The following is a 22,527-nucleotide window of genomic DNA, read 5'->3' as shown; positions in this document are numbered from 1 at the left end:
CAGTATGAAATTGGGCAGTATTCAGGATTTTTTCAACATGACTGAGCAGATACATGGTAAAGAGAATGCAGGGAAAAAGGCTTTGTAGAAGATCAGGGTCCTGTCCCCTTCCACCATCTCTACACTAGGCTGGAGCAAAAGCTTGCCCTGCTAGAGCACTATTTAGAAATCATCTCACATCATCTCACAAACAAGACACCACAAATACAATACACTGAAGGAAGTGAAGAATTCCAGGTCAGTCTACTACTGCAACATCTACCACTGGAACTACCTACGAGCCACTACTGCTACTGCAGGACCAGAGGGCACAAAATATTCCTGGTGACGTTTCAAGCTTTGCAAAAAGGCCTCATTTGCTAACTCCAGATTGCAATTGCACCTTGACAGAGCAAGAACCGTGGCTCCCAATTTCCAGTGAGTTTCTGAGTCACTGGTTGATGGTGTACCCAGGGTTTGATTTGGTGTTTTATTTCATGCCCAGCTTTAATGTGCTGCTTCACTCGCACGCTATTTGTTCTAATTTCTCACTATAACCATGGTAACTTGTGAGCCTTTCATATTGGCATCATGAGCAATGCATGGAGGCTACATTATGAGACAAGCCCATATGTGATGGTGTTACCATGGAAACACTTACCCACACACTAGCAGACAAAGTACACACTGTCAGACAAAGAAGCAGAAAAGAAGGGGAAAAATTAAGATAGTACCAACTGTGGAAATAATTATCCAGAGAAAACCCAACCAAAAGTCCACTGACCAGCACAAAAAGGGTTAAAGAGATGAAGGGAGGAACAAACCTTGGCTAGACTGGCTGTGAAGAGTACACATTCAAAGAGCTCTCCCATCCTCTGAAGAAATTCGTCCACGTGTGGTCGTTTCAATACATAAACCTGGAATGATAATGGCATTTAGGTCAGATGGTGCTCAAGGAAAGGAAAAAAAAACCCCAAACCACTCCAGCAATCCCAGCACTTGAAGCAAAGTTAACAGAGAAGCAGTTCAAATGAAATGCTGGGGAGAAAAGAAAGTACACAAGATAAAAGTAGAGACCCAATAATGAGAGATTGGCATGCACGGGCTGCCGAGACCCTGCTGATTATGCAACTGCAAACACCGAGCATCATCTGGAGTGGTGCTCCTTGAAAAATCTCATTAAAGGCAAAGGCAGACAGGAAGGCTTCTCAGGAAGTGAGGATGTGGCTCTCCCCACCAAACCCATTCTGGTGCTGGTGCCTTCAGTGCTCAAGAGCTCCAGAGCAGGAATAAATCTGATGAAGCCTCTGTGACAGCAGGAATCGCACAACAGGGACCTGTTTTCGTTCTGTGGCTGATTCCTTCATTTCTGAAACTCCAGTTTGATTCTTAGAGCTAAGTACCACAACTCCCTAGGGAGAGTGATCAAGCCCTCCAGCTCTGCAGAGAGCTTTTCTCACCAAAAATCTTCACAGCACCATGCAGAATGCCTAAAAATGCTGGTTCTGCAACTCGCTGACAAAGTCCACAGCATCTTCTAAAGAGGACTTTGCCAAGATGGCAAATTCCCAGGATCTCTCTCCTCTGCAGCATCCTGCCTTCAGCACTGCTCTGCTGCCTTTCTGCCCTGCCTTGGCAGCCTACTGTCAACAACCTGATTAGCAGATACTAAAACCTCCCTGCTCCTCTTTTCAGAGCACACAAGATGATTTTGTGTTCACAGAAGATACCAAAACAAGGAAACTACTGCTCAGAAAGCTTGGAAGCAGCTCACAATATACTGGGAAGCTGAAGAGGGGAGTCTGCTTGAAAAGTATTTATCTGTCTTGTTTGCAGTTAGATTAAAAGTTTGAGAGAAAACATTGGAAGCATTTTATCTACTTGTGTTTGGCAAATAATCCCTAATACTGGAAATTGCAAGTGGAGAACTCTGGCATAGAGCTGAATTCAGGAGAAACTTGAAGACTGATGCTATTTCAGGAATTTCATTCTTTGATATGTAAAACTAGATTAATTGTATGTATTTTACTAGATTCATATTAATAAGAAGTTTAAAAAAAAAAATCAAGGTACCCAGAGAAAAAGCCTGAAGGAGAGAAATATGGAAACAGCAGCTTGAACTCAAGTGTAACAATTAAAGCCTTCAGCAAAAGAAGAAAAAAAGAAGCTGTGTAATTGAAATTGAAAACCTAAATTTGAAATCAAAAATTTTTTTAAAACACATATGATGGAGCTGTACCTTAATGACTAAAGCAGAAATGTTAATTTTCCCCTTTATGCAGCATACAGATCATACCATGAAGTCTTTATCTCTTTTAAGTTATTTCTGTGAAATTTATCTAGACGATTTCTGGCCTCATAAGCATTACATTCAAACTTTGATAGAGATAACAATTTATAACCCAGATTTCTTTTTTTTTTAAACAACCACAGCAGCACCTAACCCATCAAAGAACTGTGACATTTTATGGATTAAAGACAGTTAACAGATGTACTTCAACACCACTCTCTTTCCAGATAATTACAGCAATGTTTCCTGTATTTCACCAGGCACAAACCAAGTAATTTCCTCTCCTGTAACAATGCAATTAATTTTTCATTTAATTCTTTCTACACAATGTTGGGCTGTAGTGTTTCCTCTCCAAATTCTATCTTTGAATTTTTTTAAAGACAGAGAGACAGCTGCAGTCCCTCTCCATTTGGGTATCCAGAGAGTATCCAACTTCCCAGATGCGAGAGGAAAGACAGCAGGATCCAAGCTAACAATTAAGTTCTTGATTCTTTAGCCTTAGGTTTTATTCCTACACTGATTTTTGAGGGCACAAAAGGGGCACCCCAGAGTCTCAACAACATTCTTGGAGAGTAAGTGCTGGAATTTAGTATTAATTTCCCTTTTAAAGCCCAGTGCTTCCAGCCACAGCAGCAGAAGTCTCCTCTTTGCTCTCCATCCCTATCTCTGCCCGTGTCAGTGAAGTATTTCCACTTGGAATGTAATTACAAACTCCCTGCCAAGGATCTGAACTTTGCTGCTTGCAACATAACCCACCTCCTGCATCAGGAGCACACAGTAAATCAACCCCAGAGCTGAAGCCCCAGAGCTCTGAGCCACAGCTTGGGCTGCATTTGCCAGTCTTTGCAATAAACGGCTCTTTTGGCTGCTTTTAGGTCTCCTAATTCTGCACCTCATTGAGGATTAGCTGTGAATACACAGCACTTTTAGCTGGATGGTCTCCCTTCTGCAGTTTTAGGGCTCCTGATCCACCACAGAGCAGTCACAGCCTCCTCTACTTGAGTTTCTCTTGCTGCTTTGCCTTAAATCCTTCCCTGCTGGGATCTGGCCAACAGATTTGCTTCTCATGTTAAATGCCTAATTAATAATAAATGTCATTTCTTAAGATGAAGCCTCACCAATTTTTTCCCTTAATTATTTCCCTCTGTAAAAAGCCCCAATTCCTTTGCCTTTTTTTTAACAACACTGATTTTTTTTTTTTTTTTTTGGCAGAACAACATATCTTAATACTCTGGATAGTTATTCTCCTTGAAGTTTTCTTTGGGAAGTCCTACTTAGACCCTGGAAGCAACTCCAAAATGTACTGGCATCCTGGGCTACAAAATCTCTTTGGTTTACTTTGCATAAAAGCTTTCTTCAGCTGACAGTACAGCTCTTTTCTCCTCTTCCTTCTCATTTGGAATTTTTTCCCCTTTACTTTGTTAGTGGCTGGACTTGAATCTCAATGCTGCATGGTTATTTGTGGCTTGGCTTTTTCCTCCACTGCCTGATGTCTTCAGCTGAAATCTCTAGACTAACTGGCTCCTGGCATTTTTCTGAGATTTATACACTGTCTTAAGGGCATTAAAAAAAAAAATCCTTTTTTTTTATTATTGTACGCTCAATAATTTTTTCCTTATCACAGCAAGAATTTGGAGGAATATAGTCTTTTTTTATTATTATTATTTAAAGTGAACCCTTCTCAACATTTTAAGCACAAATCAGGCACTAGGCATGTTTCCACAGGATTGTTACAGCTGCTAATGGCTCAACACAAGCAATTATCTTTAATTGTTTTCGAGCATTTCGTACTTCCACATGAATTTTCTATATCTCAAAGCAGCCTCAGCCTACAGACACTCAGTATTTGTGAAACCCAAAAACAAACCCAGCTCATTTTCCATCAATTTAACAGGACACAAAGAATGGCCTTTCAAAATCAGCTTGACAATGAGGAAATCTGCAAGTAATGACCAAAAAAAATCTGCCATGACAAGTCCAACTCCTGTAATCTCCTCTTTTGTGGGGTGGGTGCCTCTTCTGAGCAGTGAGCAGAAAATCCCACGTGTCCTGGAGCCTCATGGTCCTGGGTCACACAGTTGTGGTCGTGTCCCAGTGCAAGTAACCAAGAATAGGCCAGTTAGAATGGACACAGCCTATCCTGGATTACTTGAACCAGGCCACAGCCTTCTGCAAGAAAATCCATGGATTCTGAGCTTTATAGGAAGGAAGTTTATTATTTGAACAGCATTTTACCCCCATTTAAAAAAAAAAAAAAAAAAGCATATTATGTTCAAAGCATACATGCCAAATGTTCCTTCAGCTTTCAACAAATGAAAATAAGCAATTAATTGAATTAACTCCCCCCTCACCCCAAACACTTAAAAGTTAGTTTTACTCAATAAACAAATTATATTTAAAAATTAAATTCAAAATAACACCAAATCAAACTCTTGCTGGCTGCCCTCTTTACTCTTGGACATCAAGAGCAAGGCCCAAAGCCACTGGAATTTAATTTGGATGAAAGATTAAGGACAAGCATTCCCTAAAAACCTTCACTTGTGGGGGAATAAAGCTGTATTTGATGCACAGCTTCTGGTCTGGGGGCTGTGCTCACTCTGCACATGGTCAGGGGGATGCAGGGTCCAAGGGCTCTCCCTGTGTTCCTGCAGAAGTTAAATCAAGGTACCCAACAGGCTGAACATCTCCCTCCAGCCACCACTTTCACCCTCACTGAGCTTCCTCTCAGTTCCACCACATTCCACTGGATTTCCCAGAGCTTCTCCCTTGTACTTTCTTTGGTGGAGCAGGAGACCAGCTCTGATTTCCTTTCACCCAGAGAAGCAGAGGGGAATGAGAGAAGTGGCCAGAAGGGTCAGCGTGCACCCCAACCCTCCTTTTGTATCTGGGCCATCACACCCAGCACAAAGCATGGGATTCTTCCCTGGAACTTCAGCTGCCCTGGGATGGGCACAGCCTCTGCAGGCATCCCAAGACCCACAGCAGAAAGAAAGGGAGGTTCCTCCACACTTGATTTATTTCCTTCTTAAAATAAAACGACAAATCCTTTCGAAAGATAAGGTAATTTAGGCTGGAGAAAGAAAGATGGGAGAGGGAAAAGGGATGTTAAGAAAAGCTGGTTTTTAATCTAGGTAAGCTCATTTACCCAAGCACCCTTTAAGATGATGAATTGTCCTCCCTATAAAAAAATACCCAAGAGTCTCTCTGACCTTTGGATTATAAATTATATAAGGGAAAACAAATTCCCCAAACTAAATACATTATTTTTTTAAGACCTCTGTTGAACAGCAAAAAAACCCAACACCACATTTACCATGACAAAAACATGTTAGATAAGTCAATCTCAAAACTGTACTTCTGGAGTACAGCAATTCAATTTGCCACAACTTGTACTTTCTGGGATGTGAGATCTGAACAATCTCATATAATTTCAAGTTTACCTATGAATGGGCACCTCTGAAATGGTGTTGCTCAGTTTGTTTCCACTGGGGTTCTGCCTAAGGCAGAGTTCAAGGACAATAAAAATCTGTCAACCTCCTGCCAGACAAGGTACCAGGCTCACTGGTGAAGCAGGGATATGCACTATGGACAGAATGGTTCCACAACATTTCCCATCTCCTGGGATATTCTGCACAGGTGGAAATATTTCTCAATGTCAGTGATTAATCTTGGAGTATATAAACTGCTTAAGAAAATGGACACGCATTATACAGATGACAAATCCTGATAAATGACAGAAATTGCTCATATCAGTTCATTATGCTCTAAGTGACTACAGAATTACAGGTTTGAAGTGGGAACAGGTTGTCAAAGCTCTCCAGCCTGTGTTAATGCACATCAGACTCAGCCAGAATATCCATTTTTGCCCTTTATCACAGTGTAAAATAAAGGAAAAAAAAAGATTCCTGAATGTCAGCAATATTACAGAGACATCACACACACAGGCTTTGCCTATTCTGTGTGCCACACAAATTACCTTTATTTCAAGAATCCCAGATTCCTTACAACTACCTTCACTTTTACCTTCCAAATGTGACCGAGGTATTTACCTATTCTAGAGGTTAAGAGTTTAAAATACAAAGAGTGAAGCAAATTCCTTGAAAATTATGCAGGGAGTCTCCAGCAAAGCAGAGACCAATTTCACTTGGCCACCTCTGTCAGAGGAGAAGGAGATGCACAAATCTGCTCCCTTTGGACCCAGTTGTGAGGTTTTTGCTTGTTTGGAGGGGGTTTTTTTGTTGCTGTTTTCTCTTTTCCCCCACAAGGAATCATCTCCAGGTGCCAAGCTGCATCGTTTTTGGTGAAGAATCTGAGTTTGCACCAAGGAATGGAAAAGCAACAGGCTTTTGAAATGTTTGACTGTAAAGCCCAAATAGTCTTTTACTGGGATTTGTTTCAAAATGTAAATATGTCATCTTGACAAGCTAAGTGATCACAACTCTTCAGCCATTCAAAAATTCACTTTCAGAAGCATTCTGCAAAGTTTTAGGAGAGAGAATTTGTCTGTTCTACAGCACCAAACACAACTGAAGCCCACATCAAATCAGTACTGAAAATCACAAATCTCCCAAAACATCACTGAAATGTTTTAAGCATCAGCTCTGGTGAACATTACAGGTGGAAGTACCCTAGATATTGAATTTTTCTACATAAAACAGGCACATGGTAAAAACTGTCAAAACAACTATTACTTTAAAGCACATCTCAGTCCACTGACTGATATTCAGGAATCATTTTAAGAGTGACAAATACATGGATAGTTTCTATCGTAGGAAATCAGACAAAATTATGAACTAACTTTATGATCCACCAATTAGCACAAGATTAAAATACAAACCTCCTTGTCCAAGTAAAAATAATCCATAAAAATAATCCATAAATAACATTTCAAAATTTAAAGTATTTAAAATCTCTGTTAAATCACATCTAGGGGAGATTTGCTCCTCAGTAACTGTACCATCCAACACCCAACAGAAAATGTTTCACACAATCTGCAAGGTTCATGTATCAGAAAGGCTCAGCTTCACATTAACCTGTTTAACTCATCTCCAGCAAGAACATCAATGCCTGCCTGAAGAGGGGAAGTTACAGCACTGTAATTTATTTATTCAACCCTTCAGAAATGTCTACTGATTAAAGACACTAAGCTAAGATACATGGAGGGGACTGATTTTCAAATTATGGGCATTTTGCATTTATTCAAAACCATTTCTTAGAGCCTTAAGTGAAGGTCTTAAAGAATGAGACATAAAAATTCATCTCATGATTTTGTCCTGACCTTTCAAATATGCTCAAGTATAGAAAAACACCTATCAGAGGAACTTGAATTACTTACAGGAATAAAAGGGGACAGAAATTAAATCTAGATTAGCACAAAAATTGAAGAACTGTCTATTTTTCCTTTATACTTTTATAAAACAAATGAGCTTTGGCATGTGAGCTACCAACATACATTGGAGCCAACACATGTCCTGTTTGTCTTGGAAGGAATGAGAAATGCAGTGTTCAAGCAGCTTTTTCTGGGCCCAGCAATGTTTGAAACCCCATCCTTACATCATTTCCTGTTTGAAAACATTTTAAAATTGACAAAGAGTCAAGTATTGAAGTCCTGAAAGAGATATTCCACCTGATCACACAGGGATGCCTGCCTGCAGTCCACAATACACAGCCCTCCATGCTTTGCAAAAGGAGAAATCATTGGATATAAAGCAGCAAATGGAGGAAGAGAACATTCTGGGACACCCAGGACACAATGCTGAAGGAAAAACCAGCACTTACCTGATGTATGGTTCCATCAATTTCAACAGGAACGATGAAATCCGCATTGCTAATTGGCTAGAAAGAATGACAAGGAAATAATCAGCATTAAAAATAAGATCATTAGAGGGAAAATTTCAGGGGCATAAAAGGGAAGAATACCTACTTCTGAGGAACAATTTAATAATCACTATTGACTACACAGATCCACTCTGTGTGTGCTCTTACACAAGTCAGAAGCCCACAGTTGTAATTCCAGATGCTGCAGTTCCCTCTTCTCTCCTATTTTTAAGCTTCATACAATGTGATACTGCTTGAATAACCCCCACTACCACTGAGTGTGTTCATCAGGAAAACACCTCTTTGGATAAACTCTTTCCCATCCATTCTTTGTGGATACATGACCACCAAGAAAATCAGCTGTGTATTCCACATATTCTGCTCAGGATCATCCATTAATGATTGATTAAAAATAAAGACAGTGGTAAAAGTAATACCTACTGGTTGTACTTGAATCAGCACTGCAACAAGACTTAGGTTGTACAGCTAAAGGATTCTAAAGATGCCAATACCAATCAACCTAATCATGTAAAATTGCATTTTATTTCCAAAGGGAAGAGCAAGCACACTCTGCCCAAGCCCTTGAATCCATTCCTCCAACCTGTCAAACACAACTCAATTCTCAAGCCTTACTGTGAAAAACTGTTGGTCAAGTAAAATTGCTTTGGAAAGCAGGAATGTGAACTGTAGACAGTTCAGGAGTACCTAATCTAATCTTGGCTACACGGCAGTGGTAGTTGGGAACAGGCTGCTGCCAATGTTTACTGGTTCAAGTGGACACCAAACTTAGGTACAGCTCATGCACTATGTCCATTCTAAAAAAAAAAAAAGCCATGTAAACATGCCTGGCTGGAGCTTGGAGCTCATTCCATCATCTGCAGCCTGGAAATGGCCGAGGCAGAGCTGCCAAATACAGTTTTAACATGACTAATTAACAGCCACTATCTTTCACGGATAAGAGCCCAGTCTGTAACTGGTATTACCAAGCTAAGGCTGGAAAACATCTTCACTCAGCTCTGTGAGATTCATACAGACCTTCCCACCTGGTTTTCTGCATCAGCCAACAGGCTGATCTCAGGAACCACCAAGAAGATGCCCCTGAAGTGTTTGTGGGACTGGAAACAGACTTTAAACCCATTCAAGGGGGGCAAAGAAGTGCCAAGAAAGCAGAGGAGCAGCTGAGGTAGAGAGACCAAGAAGCAGATCACAGACTGGTGAGTCTAAACAGGTGCTCTGTGAAAAAATGGTGGGCAAAGAGGATCCTGCAGTATTAACCTGCTAGCATCACTTTGATCCCACTCCCTGGAGAAACCAGATTCTAATTCCACTGTCAAACAACCTTCCTGCCAGCAGAGCAAACTGACCACAAGAATTTCTGTGGCAGGAAACACCCTCTCTCAGGAGTGAAGAAAATAAGGAAGGTGGTTTGATCTGACACCTGCAAGTGCTGGGTCTGAGGGCACAGGAGAGGCTACATGGAATCCTCTCATCCTGACCAACCAGGACTGGCAACCAGACCTCCAGAGCAGCTGGTGATGGAGAATTCCATCCTCTTGATGACCCCTGCACTGGTGTAATCTGAAGAATTCCTCAAATACACACAGATCAATCTAGATCTTTCCTATGTGACACTGAGCAATTTCCCTGTCCTGCTTTGGAGAAAGACAGAGGGGAGGCTCCCATCTGTTCCCTGCATGAAGCTCCTCAGATAAAGACATTCTGCAGCTCTAACAGCCACAGAACAGGTACACAAAAGTTCTGATGCTCCACCTTAAAAATAAACCCAAATGAATCGTCAAGAAGCCTCAGCCACCAGTTCTCCAGCTCCCTGCAGACTTTGAAGAGGCTTGCACACACTTGAAGGATTTATATATGCATGACTCCCTTCAGCAAGAGAAATACTCTGCAGCAGCAGCAAAAGAATAGGTCACTGCAAGCTGCTGAGGCTTTGAAATCCACTGATAAAACTACAGCTTTTACAGAATTTAATCCTAACAGGAGCAACTTCAATCAGATGCCAGAGAAAACCACATTCTGTGTGAGCAACTTTGGTTTTTCCTAACAAATAAAACTCACCCTCAGACTTTGTAACACTGACCAAACTACTCCCAACTACAAATTTGCTTCCCCCACTTACACTTCATGTCTTATGTTGCTTTCTTGTTGGCACTGGGGATAGAAAAGGAGCATGGACTGGGGTTCTGGTCTCCTCAGGGAGGGAAAAGAGGAGAAAAGTCTGCAGCAATTTGCTGGCTAAAGGTTTGTGGGGCTGTGCATGTGAAGCACATCTGTGCCTCCAGTGGGAACCACAGAGACAGAGCCTGGAAGAAGGCAATGCCTTTCCAATGAAAATCCTCAGCTCAGTTAGAACTGTTTCTATTTAATAAAAAACCAACCAAAAACTTTCAGCGTTTTAAATGTTCTAGAAGTGTTTCACTGCCAGTTTTGAATAGGACTGCATTCCAGGCCTGCATGTGGTTTAATACTTTTTATACAAAACCATGTTTACATCTCCTTGATTTAATAATTATTTTTTGCTTCTATGATTGTTTTATGATGGGAATGATAACTATCCTGTCTATCTATTCCCTTTTTACTCTTGCCAAAGAACCCCAAACTTTATTCCTTTAATATGCACCTAGAATGAAAGACTAGTACCTCCTTAAAGCTTCACAAATATGCAGGGGCATAAAAAGATGAGAATTACCCTCCTTCAGATGTTGCTGCTTTCATAAAGAGCACTTTAAATATTCTGCCTCTCTGGTTGTGTCAAAAAAACATGTAATCTGCATTTGAAATACGAAGCCTATTTCATAACAGAATTACGAATTCTAAAATATCAAGTGTTTTAAATAAAGCCTTTTGTACTAAAACTCTCAAATTTATGTATGCTTTTCCAGCTTTTAAGTGGGGACCTGCCTGGTTAGAGAAGACATGTTTTAATGGAAGAAAAACCCCCAAAATACCCCCAAACCCCTACAAACTGAAAAACTACAGAAGTAACTTGACTATCCAGGCAGAGCAGGGTGCACACAGGTGTTCAAACCCCTGCTCTGCTGGAATGTATCATTTTATTTGATGTCAATTAATGGTCTTAATTCACCTGAAGAATTTCCCTTCATGAAACAAAACCCAAAGAGCACCACTGGACAGTGCCAGCCACTAAACAACTAAATTCATTTCCTCCAGCACTTGGTTTTCTCTTACACACCCCCAGTCACAGGGCTTCATATTGAAATAACACCATTGTAGCCCTAAGACTCAAATACTGCAGAAACTCCAACATCTGCCCAACTTCACTGACCTCACACAGAAAAGAACCAGTTTTCTTTCCCTCACACAAAACATTATTCAGTGCTCATCATCAAGCAGAAAAATCTTTTGGTTTTTCTTAAATATCTACTCAACATCATTTAAATACCCATTAAATATCATTTGAATGAATGGGAGGATTAAAAGGAGCCTGCTAAGAAACACTCTGCAAACCTCAGTCCTACAAGAGAGATTTACAACTGTGCCAACCATTAAACATGCAGTTCTTTAAAATGGTTAAAAAAATAATTAATAACCACCTAAACCGAATCTCATTTTGTTTCAAAAACCAGGAAAAAAATCACAGTACAAAATTACCCACAACACTCAGAAAGCAAACTTGTGTTTTTACCTTTCAGGTAACACTAAGTGTAATACTTCATTTTTATTATACACAATTAGATTTTTAAATTCAGCTTTCCCTTCCTATTTTTGACTCTTGTTTAAACAGGAAGGCAAGGCTTCTCACTTCCCAATTCAGCTGTGGTTTTTATCTCCCTGAAAAATTCTCTAGGGCAAGCTCAGCCTGGGTACAGAAGACAAATCTGGCGCTGAGAGTTTCCTGCACACCACCATAAATTGTTCTGTAACATCAGGCACAATAAAGACAGAGAAAAAAATTCTCCATTTCAGTTTGAGGCACAGGAATATTTGTTCTAATATCTCCATATAAGGTTTTCTTTAAGTCAACAAAGAGAGGCTGCTGCCAAATTCTAACCACAACATGAATTACAAGTTTGCATTTTAAATACTGGCAATTAAGAAGTGAAGGATTAAGAAGTGGAGTTGATACTTGCAGTGAAAAATGGAGTGCAAGCACCCAGGAGACTGTAAGGGTGGCTAATCTTGTTTGGTAGCAGTAAGGGTAGCATTATTAATTCTTATAAATTCTCCAATCAATGTATAAAACCAGCAGACACTTTATCAGTATTATGTGTACTAATCAGAAATGCTATCAGTACCCTGAGCCAATTTAGACTTTGTATTTCTGAAGCCTCCTAATTTCAGCCCTACTTAAACAACAGGAAAACCACCAGTACCTTCACCCCATGCTGAACTCTGAAGGGTTATAGAAGTTGCCCCTTGAAGGTGACTGACTCATCAGCAGCAACTAAATGCTATTTGCTTCCCTGCTCTGAAAACTAAACACTTAAAAACACTTAACTGTGATCAGGACAGAAGGCTGACCTGAGGAAAACAACATCTTCCAGCAAGAGAGAAGAGCCACCACTGGTGCCCAAAATCTCCTGGTTTAAGGCACATGGAACCTAGCATAAAGCTGTGCTGACTCTCCATTCTCCTACGCTACCTACTGGCATCATTTAAACTGCAAAAACAAACCCCTATTTTCAAAGCAACAAATTTTGTACCTGTTCAAAACACAGGTCCTTGCTGGAATATTTAAAGCCATGAAGTCAGTAACTATTCCAGGCCTTGCTGCAGTGAGTGTGATTTTCTCAAAAAACCAAAATAAAACCAGCAATCTCTGGAGTTACTCCCCGGAGAGCTAAATTAGGATGAATAATCATAGGAGAGGCAATGAGGACTCCCAGGCAGAGGCTGTGAGAGGAGTTCAAGTGTTAAGAGGCTTAACAGTTCCTCCAGCATTCACTGATAGATTCAAGCTGCAAGAGATCCCTTTTGAATTTACTTACCTTAAATGAACTGTGCACTAAAGTTTCATCTAAATCAATGACCACACACTTCTTCCCATAGTCTGATGCTGTCAGTTCTGGCAGGAGGTATTTAGCTGGTGGCTATAAATGAAAAGAAAAGAGGAAGACAACAAAAAAAAGTAAAACCTCTATGGAAGGGGCACCCTTCTGTCAACATTACTATTCCAGTAATTACTGGGAGCTGGCATACATGACTTGAAATCAAATGCTTTTCTGGGCTCATCCCAAGGACATGTATGGATATTAATGGCTCATGCAACTGCAATACCCATACAAAGACTTTTCTTTTTAAAATTATTTTCCAAATGAGAGGCTTGTTTAGAATGACCTCCAAAGTAACGGAAATTAAAATGGTAAAAGACCACCACCAGCTAAAAAAAGCAGAAAACCAGGATATTTGATACAACATCTTTTTCCAGTGGCTCTTCTCCCAATGCCTGGTTTTGGCTGCTGTTGTTATCCTACTTCCAGTCAATGCCATTTCCAACCGTATCAGGCTGATGGACATTTGCACAAATCATTATTTCTGTTGGCCATGAAAAATGCTGAAATGGAGCAATCCATCCTGATGGAAGACAACATTCCTGATTTAATCTTCCAGGACATGTCTTCACTCTTATTTTTACCACTTATGAGGGTGGTGATCCACTTCTGTGTGAATTACGCTCCCAGCCAAGGTATTAAAACTGCAGTGAAGAACCTGAACAGGGCTCTTCTACAGCACTGCCCTGACTCAAAATGGCACCAATCCCATGAACTGACAATTCTCCTGAGAGCAATGCAGACAGCCCCATATTCTTCATGTCATTTCCCACTTCAACGTCCCAGTTTGCAATAAAAATAAGTTACTTTAGATTTTGGTACTGGATACTTTCTGAAATCACAGAAATGGGAGAGAACTCTTCCATTTGGTGCTGAAACACTGCTGCCACTCCGAGAGGGGTTTTTTTGATGAAGGAAAAGGATTAGCTTTATAGTAAAGTATGAATAGGGAGAAGCCAGAGACTGAGAGGAAATGAAATTAATTTAGACTTGGATACACAACTCCAGCTCCATTCTTTTCCTATCTTTTTATCTGTTCACTGTTGCTCTGGTAAAGATCCATCATCTGTCAAAGGTTTCTCCTTTTCAGTGGCCCTTTGTAGAAGTGCTTGCAGAGATCTGAGGCCACCCCTGTGCAGGCAGGGGGTGACACAGGTGAGGCAGGCACCTCTGGACACCCTCCAGCAGCCAGGGCAGATTATCAACCCCTGGCTGAATTCAAGTGTCACCTTGACAGATACCAGCCAATGATGCCTAATTAGCCATTGTTTAAATGAAGCACCTAAGAAATCAGATTCTGGACTTAAATTAAGTGTTTTTAGCTAAAGCAGGAGTTCTCAGGGGATTTTTAGGAGTGTTCAATGAAATTGATTTAGCTCCCTACCATTAACATCGACAACAGTTCCCTCAGCAGCCAAACTGGAAGCTGCCCTGCCTACAAACCACTTTTCTCAGTTCATTTCCTCTCAGCACACATCTGACAACGATCTTCAAATTAAAACAGCTTCTGCCTAGTGCCTGCAAAGGCTCCATCCACCACAGCCACCTAACCAGGCTGAAATTTATACAACACCTGTCTAGGTTATGGACAGTCCCACAACTGCTTCAGTTCCACCTCTCCATGTTGGCAGCTAGGACGAGACCTAAAGAATTTTGGTTTCTCCCTCCTATTCAAAGCCTAAAAGGTATTCAGCACCCCACCTCCTCAGTTTTTCATATTAAGAAGGATACAAACTTGCAACCTAAATAAATTAAAAGCTTACTGAAAGAAAAATCCAACCCATTTAAAGACAATAATCTTCAGAACCCATGTTCCAATAGTTCTTGTCTTTGAAGATGAAAAAAAGGCAGGAACATCCCAAAAAAACCTTAAACATACTTTAAAAAAAAAAATAGTTCAGTTTATTGTTGTACTCAAAACTCTTATCTCCTTTGAATTTTTGACTACATTAATCTGCACAAGCAGTTCAAAGCCAGAAATTCCTTCCATGTGAATTCCTTTATCAAACTGAAAATATCTGCATCTATGGAAAATATATGGAAACAGATATTCTTCCATATAAAAATATGCATATGGAAAATATGAGCACTGTCTTACCACAGATACCTTTAGTTTTTTAGCTGGAAACTGCTGCATTTGTCATCAAGAAAAGGATGGACACACACCAACGACTACAAAATACAAGAACTTTCATCTCTGAGAACCCAAATTCCCTGACTGCACGGTGAGGCAAACTGTGACTGGTTTTTTTTCACCCACCTGCACCTCTGCTTTCAAAAAGGCACAATTTACCTGTGGTAGCTACACAGAGGTGCTGGTTATGGCTAGAGTTTCTCTCCCTTTTCAGTTTTGTTTTAGGAGATCATGTGCAATTACTGACCTAACTTGATCTAACAAGGGCACAACCAACTCTCCTACAAACTTTGGCATCTTGAGTTCAACCTGATCTTGTTTCCTTAAGTTCACATGTCTGAAGATCAGAAGAAATGAATTTTCCATTTCACAAACTGCAATTCTGTTGCTCTCAATTATGAAAACATTCACCCTCTGATAATGTAACAGGGATAAGGAAATTATTCTGAAGCTGAAGTCACTACAAGTTGTGAGGCTGCTAAATAGCTAGTGTAGGACTTGGGAGCAAGGGTGGCAGTTTTGAGGTTTTTAGGAACTTGAAAGGATTTGTATGCAAAATATCAGCCCATTTGTTTTGCTGTTCAAGCTTTCTGATCTAAAGCAATTTCCACCTGTCAAGGGTAGCAAAGCTTTTAGGCAAAAACAAGCATTACTCAACATTGTGTTTTAATTTTCTCACTAATGGAGACACACCCAAGAAAAGTTCTAAATACCAGATTTCCATCACAGTTAATAGTGAATAGTTCTGGAACGTTGATAATTTATTTTTATTTTTACACATATCAGCTTTAAAGATATCTGAGATAATTAAGAATATTTAATTGTGGCTAACAGCAACTCATATTTACTATGCAACACTCCCCGAAAGGCTGCAGACTTCCACAGAACTCAGCAGAAAAATACCACGTGGTATCTCACTGGCTTGGTCTTCAATTCCAACAAGACACAAACTGTATACAAGTTAAACTAGTCACTGTTTGGGATTTATGCATTCCAGCCAGGTCTCGTGGCTGATCAGCTCAACAGACCTTGTAGTGAAACGACTGCTGCACTGCTTCAGTCCCGTGGAAATAGTATATTCCCTAAGAAAAAAAAAAAAAAAAAAGGGGATGGTGGCGGCAAGAGAACAGGACTTTTGGTTGAAGCATAAACAGCTGGTCAACACAAATCTTGCAGAAATTCACTGTATAGAACAATCATCAGCTCTCCTCCCTGTAGGCCCGTATTTCCCACAGAGACAAGTATCAGAATTAATAAGCCCTTTTTCTTCCCTCTCTGTACTGGCAATGTTGTCAAGCCCAAGTGCAGCACATTAATTTACTGTTCGTGTCCTCCTCAGCTCACACTTTGGGCTGCATGCACTCTGCAGGGCTAACAGCTTCTCCCAGCAGTTATGTGCAGAAATACTCTTACAGAGGATAAATGATTCCTGCTTAAAACACAGCTGCCAGAAGATGCCAGCTCCTCTTGTGGAACAGGCAGTTCCCAAAATTTCTTCTAGAAACAGTTCTAACAAGGAATTATCTCATGTAGGTGAGGACAAGTGAAAAAAAAAACCCCAATATCCCTGTGCTGAGATTTAACTTCTGCAGGGATTCTGAGGGGTAATTCTGATACCACTCGTTAATAGTGGAATTTTCAGCTGAACAAAAGAAATGGACACCCCAACTCATTTAAGAGGTGTTTAAGAGAAGTTTAACATCTCATTAAAGATGGTGCACAAGTGTGGCTTTGTATTTCCATCCACCTCTTCATTCAAAAGAATATAGAACAGTGAAGCTGCTATGGGTCTACTTTGATTTGGGGGTTGGAACGAGATGATCTTTTAAAGTTCCTTCCAACCCAAACCATTGTATGATTCTATTTCTCTACCATACTCCTTTCCAAACAAAGCTGAGAAAAATCCATGAAAGCACAGGTATGCTGAGCTACATTTAATAGATTTTTAATCAGGTCTATCAAAATGTGTCAGCTGGGAATGTTTTGGGTTTGCCTTTTTTTTAAATTTTGTGTTTATTTCAGCCCTAAAAATAAGTAATTTTGCAGTATTAGGAAAATAATCAATTATGCTGCTGTTTAATCTATGCCTTATCTGGAAACAGTTTCAAAAATGAGATACAGACAGGATAAAATTCATATTGTAAAAACCCCCAAACTAACGCTATTTCTATTTCCTGAAGAGCTTAAGTTGAAGCTGGAACGTTTTCTGTTTAGCAGTCATCTTTATCAATAACCAAGCAAAAATTCACATTAAGTCAAGCTTTTAAATTCAGTGCAATTAATACAGGACAAATCTGATTGAGAAGAAGATCCATTTCACTGAACTGCACACATGAATGCAAATAAAAGCAATGCACAACGCACATAAAGCAATGGAAGCTTTCAAACAGGTGACCTCAGCACACTGCCAGGTTTAATACACGATAAAAAGCACAATTAAGCTCCAGAAATCCTTGTATTTTGACTGGAGACTTCAATTTGAAGGTGGGGAGTGGGCAGAGCTCTTTTTGAGTCACTCAGGAATTCTCTAAACACTTGAAGTGATGACATTTGCAATGAGCCCTGTAAAAAGTAAATGCCTGCTTAATTGTGACCAAGCTCCCTCTGTGTCTGTTTTAGAAGATTTTTCTCCTGGTTTGTACAAGACACGCAGTTCACACAGCCCAGTTCTCATCCCTAGGTAGCAGAGCATCAAGAATTTCTGCCTTAATGGGACTGAAACACACAACTAGAACTGTCTTGGAGCAAACCTTTGGGCTCCAGCACTCATGACCAACACCCCTCCTAAGACCAGCAGAGCAACACTTTAATTTTAGCAGTTTTTCCTAACATAACGCTGCATTTCCTTTCCTAGCGCTTTCCCCACGTGCAGCTCCCTTGTGCCTTTATTTAGATGATTACACAGGGCTGCTGGCTGGTTCCTGAGAGCCAGCAGCACTTTGATACTGGAGAATAAATGTCACACCAGTGCCTGAGGGCAATGGTTGCCTGACAACACTCCCGTGTCCTGCTGCAAGAAGAAGCATCAGATGGCACTGGAGAAGGGGAAGGAGTGTTCAAAGTCACCTGCTCGCTCAGAACTCTACATCATGACTGCAGAGGTAAGTTAATTTTACTACCTTGTTAGTGGTGGGAATATATGTCTGCAAAATTACAGCTGAGCTTAAAATTAAAAAAAAAAATATAGAGAAAAAAAAAGATATCCCTTCTGGAATCATTCATTTTCCTACCACTGCCCAAATCTAACAGAGCGCTGCTTTAACATTGCAAAGACAGTGTTCTAACAAAGCATCTCATTTCTGTACCTGTCAAAGCTGTACTCATTTATCCTTCCAAAATTTTGTTCTGTTTGAATTCTTATTCTGTTAGTACCTACAGTCACTCTTGGGAAAGATTTTTATTCCAGGTCAGAGCACAGCCAGAACACGTTTCATGTTCAAATAACTCCTGGTGGAGCAACTACAGTCACCTAACAGAATTTGGCAGGTATGTAAAAAAGAAAAGTAGTTTGGAAATCAGCATTTTCTGATTTAAACCTGAGGTTTTCTATTCTTAGACTTGCAGAAATACAAATCACATGCATGTCCATGCCTGTCTGCATACACACCATGCATGAGCCATATCAGAAATAACAGGTAAGCAATGAAGAGGAATTTCCAACAGTTCTCAAATCCAAGAAAAGCTGTTGGAAGAGGGAAGATCTGCACAGTCACAGTGATCTCCTGGCACTGTTGCTCTGCAGCACAGACAGGGGGCTTCTTACAGGAGGGTTTGTAATGCTGGGCTACGTGAGAAGGAAGGGAAAGAAGGAAAAGAATGGCATCTTGGGGAATATCCAGGTCTTTAAAGGCTACCAAGTATCTCAAACAAGAGGGCTGGGTCATTATCTCCACACATCAGCACTGCTATTTTCTGGGAAACTCTGCAATGATGAAGTATTGTAAACAGCAAAGGAGCTCAAAAAAAAAAAAAAAAAAGGCATTTTCAGCTTTACAAAGCCTAAGCCTTCATCCTTGTAAAAAAAAAAGAGCCGCTTTTTGACCAAAAAAGGTGAAAACTAATTAAATTAAAAGCTTTGGCTTGAAGGACTTGTTTTTTTTCTTCCTTTTATTTAGCTTTGAAAAATAATTCAGATGCCAAACAGCATTCCAAGTTTAATCCAGGGAAGATAAACAGAAATATTAAGGCCCATAAAGCAGCAGCTGACACCAAGAGCATCATCTCAAACAAGTGCAGTAATGAGCAATATTCAGTGTGCTCTGTTTTCTTAATGTGACTTATTTCAAATAAATTATGCTGTTTCCAACTCTTCTTTTCAACTGGAATATAGGGGGAAATGAGAGGAAAAGGTTTTTGTAACTGTGTCTCACATAGTGATGATGAGTCACCTTTTGCCTCTATTAAAATAACTTCAACTTTCAGACTACTTCACATGTTTTCAAAACGCTAAAAATTCAGATGGAACCCAGATAAAACCCAAACTCTTCTTTCAGTCTCTGTAGAACACATGCAGTTCAGTTCACCTCTGGGGATACAACATTACAGACAGAACATAAAATCCTTTTGTTAACATGCAACACAAAACAGACCTGTTAGACTGCAACATAAAATGAATCAAAGCAAAAGTCATGAAAATTATTAAAAGAAAAAGGGATAAAAATACATACACTTGGTATAGGCATGACCTGCATCTGGTCACCCTGGGGAAAAAGAAAAAAAAAAATCACTGTAAGGGTAATGGCTTTTAAAGGGTAGAACAAAGGTCTGGAGCAGTAAATGTAGCACTCAAACATTTTAAACCAAAAGTTCAAAGTATTCAAGAAACCAGGGTAAAAAAAAATAAAAACAGGATTTTGCATTTTAGTTGCTGAAATGATCTGTTAGTACACTGGCATTTATGATTTTTAGGAGACTGGACTGATAAAACCCATGCTATGATTAATAAGAGATGGCAATAAGAAAGTACCTGTATTTACTGGAACTTTTTCAGCTTTAAGATCTACTAATGGGTATATTTGTAAATTTTCACTGCAGCAACAAGAGGCTGAGCCAGACCCTGGCAGCAGGGCAGAACCCCACTCTGTGAGCTCAACTTCATTTGAGACAACTGACTTGAAAACACAGCATTTTCACTTAGGCAACAGCAAAAAAGTCTGAGAAGGACATGATAATGATAAACTAATCCAAGGAATCCCACTTTCCTCATCCAGCAGTACCAGTGCTGTTCCCATGGTCTCACTTTTGCACTGCACTTGGAAGAAGGCAGCAAAGTCTTGGCCACCTTGACTTTTCCTTCTCATCCTTGGGCATCCAGAAACAAGGACAGCTCCAAAATGGACAAAGCTTGGCCACAGGGGCAACTCAAATTTGTAAGAGATTTTTGAAGCTGGAACTCTTGTTTTCTCATCTTTGTAACCCTTCAAAATCAACTTTGTTTTCTGGTGGGCAGAGCACATAAAAAAGGAAGCTGATCCTTCTAGCATAATGTTGCTTGGGTGGATCATTTTATTATTTAATATTTGGACAACACAGGCTCTGATCTCCAGCAGAGGAACTATTGAAAGGGCTGTTTTCAACACTAGAACAGCCTCTTCCAGCTGAAGAAGCCTCCTGCTTATTTGTTTTCAAGTCTACCAGTGTTGACACATCACTGACAAAAAGAAGTAATTCAGTATTATTTTTAAAGTGCTCTTTTTTAATGCTGCTCAGCAGAAATTTTTACTGAAGTTTGCCCAAAATCCTGAGAAGCTAGAGGACAACTAGAGCAACTAGAGCAGCAACTACCATGAACTATCAAAAACTTGGCACTGGTAAAAAGTACCTGATTTCTAGAAAAACACACACACACACACAAGCTGGTAAGAATCCAAGTTTTTCTCAGAGTAATAGCAGTACGAATAGAAAAAAAATTAATTCAGTACGTTAATGTCCTGTTAGTGGAACTGTCTTCCCTGGGAACCCAAAACCAAAGTTTCTAAAGGGCTTGCATTACTGTTTGCTTAATTTTTCTCACAGAATTTCTTAAGTTAAAAAAAAAAAAAGTGGGAAACAAGTGAATTTCTTAAGAGGAACCCTGAAAATACCTATGCAAAAATCAAAACAGTAGTGAGAGTGATGAGAACAGGACAAACAAGCAGAAAGAGAACTACAAGAGTCTGCTGGGAAAGCAGAACTGTACATGAACAGGCAAATGCTTTTTAAAAACAAGCCTGCTCTGGGAAACTTCTTACAAGTGTCCTGCCTCATTTCCTAATGCCTTGGAACAGGAAGGGAAATGGGTCATAACAGCATCGTTTGAAAGAGATGACGGATGACCGCATTTGTTGAAGGCTTTCCACGAGCTCCTGATGTTGGTAAGAGAACAAAGCTGTTCCTAGAATGCCAAAATTTCCCTATTGTATCCCTAAGACAACCCAGGAACTGGTTTGTCCCCAGCCATTGAAATCAGGGTGGCTTTTCTTCAAGAGTTTTATTTTTTCCACACTACATACAGATGGAATGATAAATCCTATCTTTTCCTTTAGCTACGTAATTTTTAGTTTGGACCACAACAATTTTCAGCACTGTGTTGCTCGCTAATGCTCTCTATGGTCATGGGGGGGCTCAAGGAGCACCAAGTGACAGGCCACACTATTTTGCTTTTTTTCAGAATAGTCTGTATTCAAAGGTAAGGAGCTATTTCACTTTAGAGAAGAAGCTGACCAAAGTAACAGATTTATCCTATTAGTTTCTTCAGCACAAAGCTTCCTTCTAGACCATGACAGGTTCTTTAAAAACAGTAGTACAGTTATTATTTAACACTTCAGTGACTTGACAAACCCTCAAGCTCTGTCTTGTAATACAGAGGACTTTTTGGGAGGCAAAGAAGGTCAGAATGAGTGAGCAAAGAGAGAACAAACATAACTATGGAGACAGGATTTTGTTCTCTAAACAGACCTTCCATACCACATGTATGACCAACAGAACCAAATATCTGGAATTTTTTTGCTCTGATCAGTGAAGGCTAAGCAGGAGTAAAAGTACAATGATTTACATTAATCTCAATTATCTTCCTCTACATTGAGAGTGATTTCCATGTCTGCTCAGAAAGCCTGTCATTAATGGTGCCCTCATCAAACAGCCCACGCTCCTGCTGCTCCTTGAGGTCTCCAGCATGACGCAGATGCTACTCTGACCTCAAGAATGTGCTCCCTACAAGCTTTTTCTCATTTTGCAGGACCACATTCATGTGGGACAGAGAGAAGATCCTTTTTCCTGTACTGTGTTGTAAATGGAGA

At 40.0% G+C, this 22,527-nt stretch overlaps 1 protein-coding gene across 8 annotated transcripts in view; it reads right to left on the bottom strand.

The window, feature by feature from the left end:
• Positions 1-22,527, bottom strand: part of CTDSPL (CTD small phosphatase like) — an 80,805-nt gene that overhangs the window by 7,360 nt on the left and 50,918 nt on the right. For 3 of the 8 annotated variants that reach the window (XM_069006307.1, XM_069006304.1, XM_069006309.1), the window contains 5 exons: positions 19,918-19,950; positions 16,279-16,332; positions 13,054-13,155; positions 8,048-8,104; positions 804-896 (listed from right to left, as the gene is read on the bottom strand). In XM_069006307.1, coding sequence (XP_068862408.1) covers positions 804-896; positions 8,048-8,104; positions 13,054-13,155; positions 16,279-16,332; positions 19,918-19,950 — 339 coding nt within the window. The remainder of the gene's footprint in view (positions 1-803; positions 897-8,047; positions 8,105-13,053; positions 13,156-16,278; positions 16,333-19,917; positions 19,951-22,527) is intronic. The other 5 variants (XM_069006310.1, XM_069006306.1, XM_069006312.1 and 2 more) reach the window with 3 other exon arrangements.

The sequence above is a fragment of the Aphelocoma coerulescens genome, chromosome 2, assembly GCF_041296385.1.
Source record: "Aphelocoma coerulescens isolate FSJ_1873_10779 chromosome 2, UR_Acoe_1.0, whole genome shotgun sequence".
NCBI classification, from domain to species: Eukaryota; Metazoa; Chordata; class Aves; order Passeriformes; family Corvidae; genus Aphelocoma; species Aphelocoma coerulescens.
Note: the sequence above shows the minus strand (reverse complement) of the source record. Positions and strands in the feature narration are given on the sequence as shown.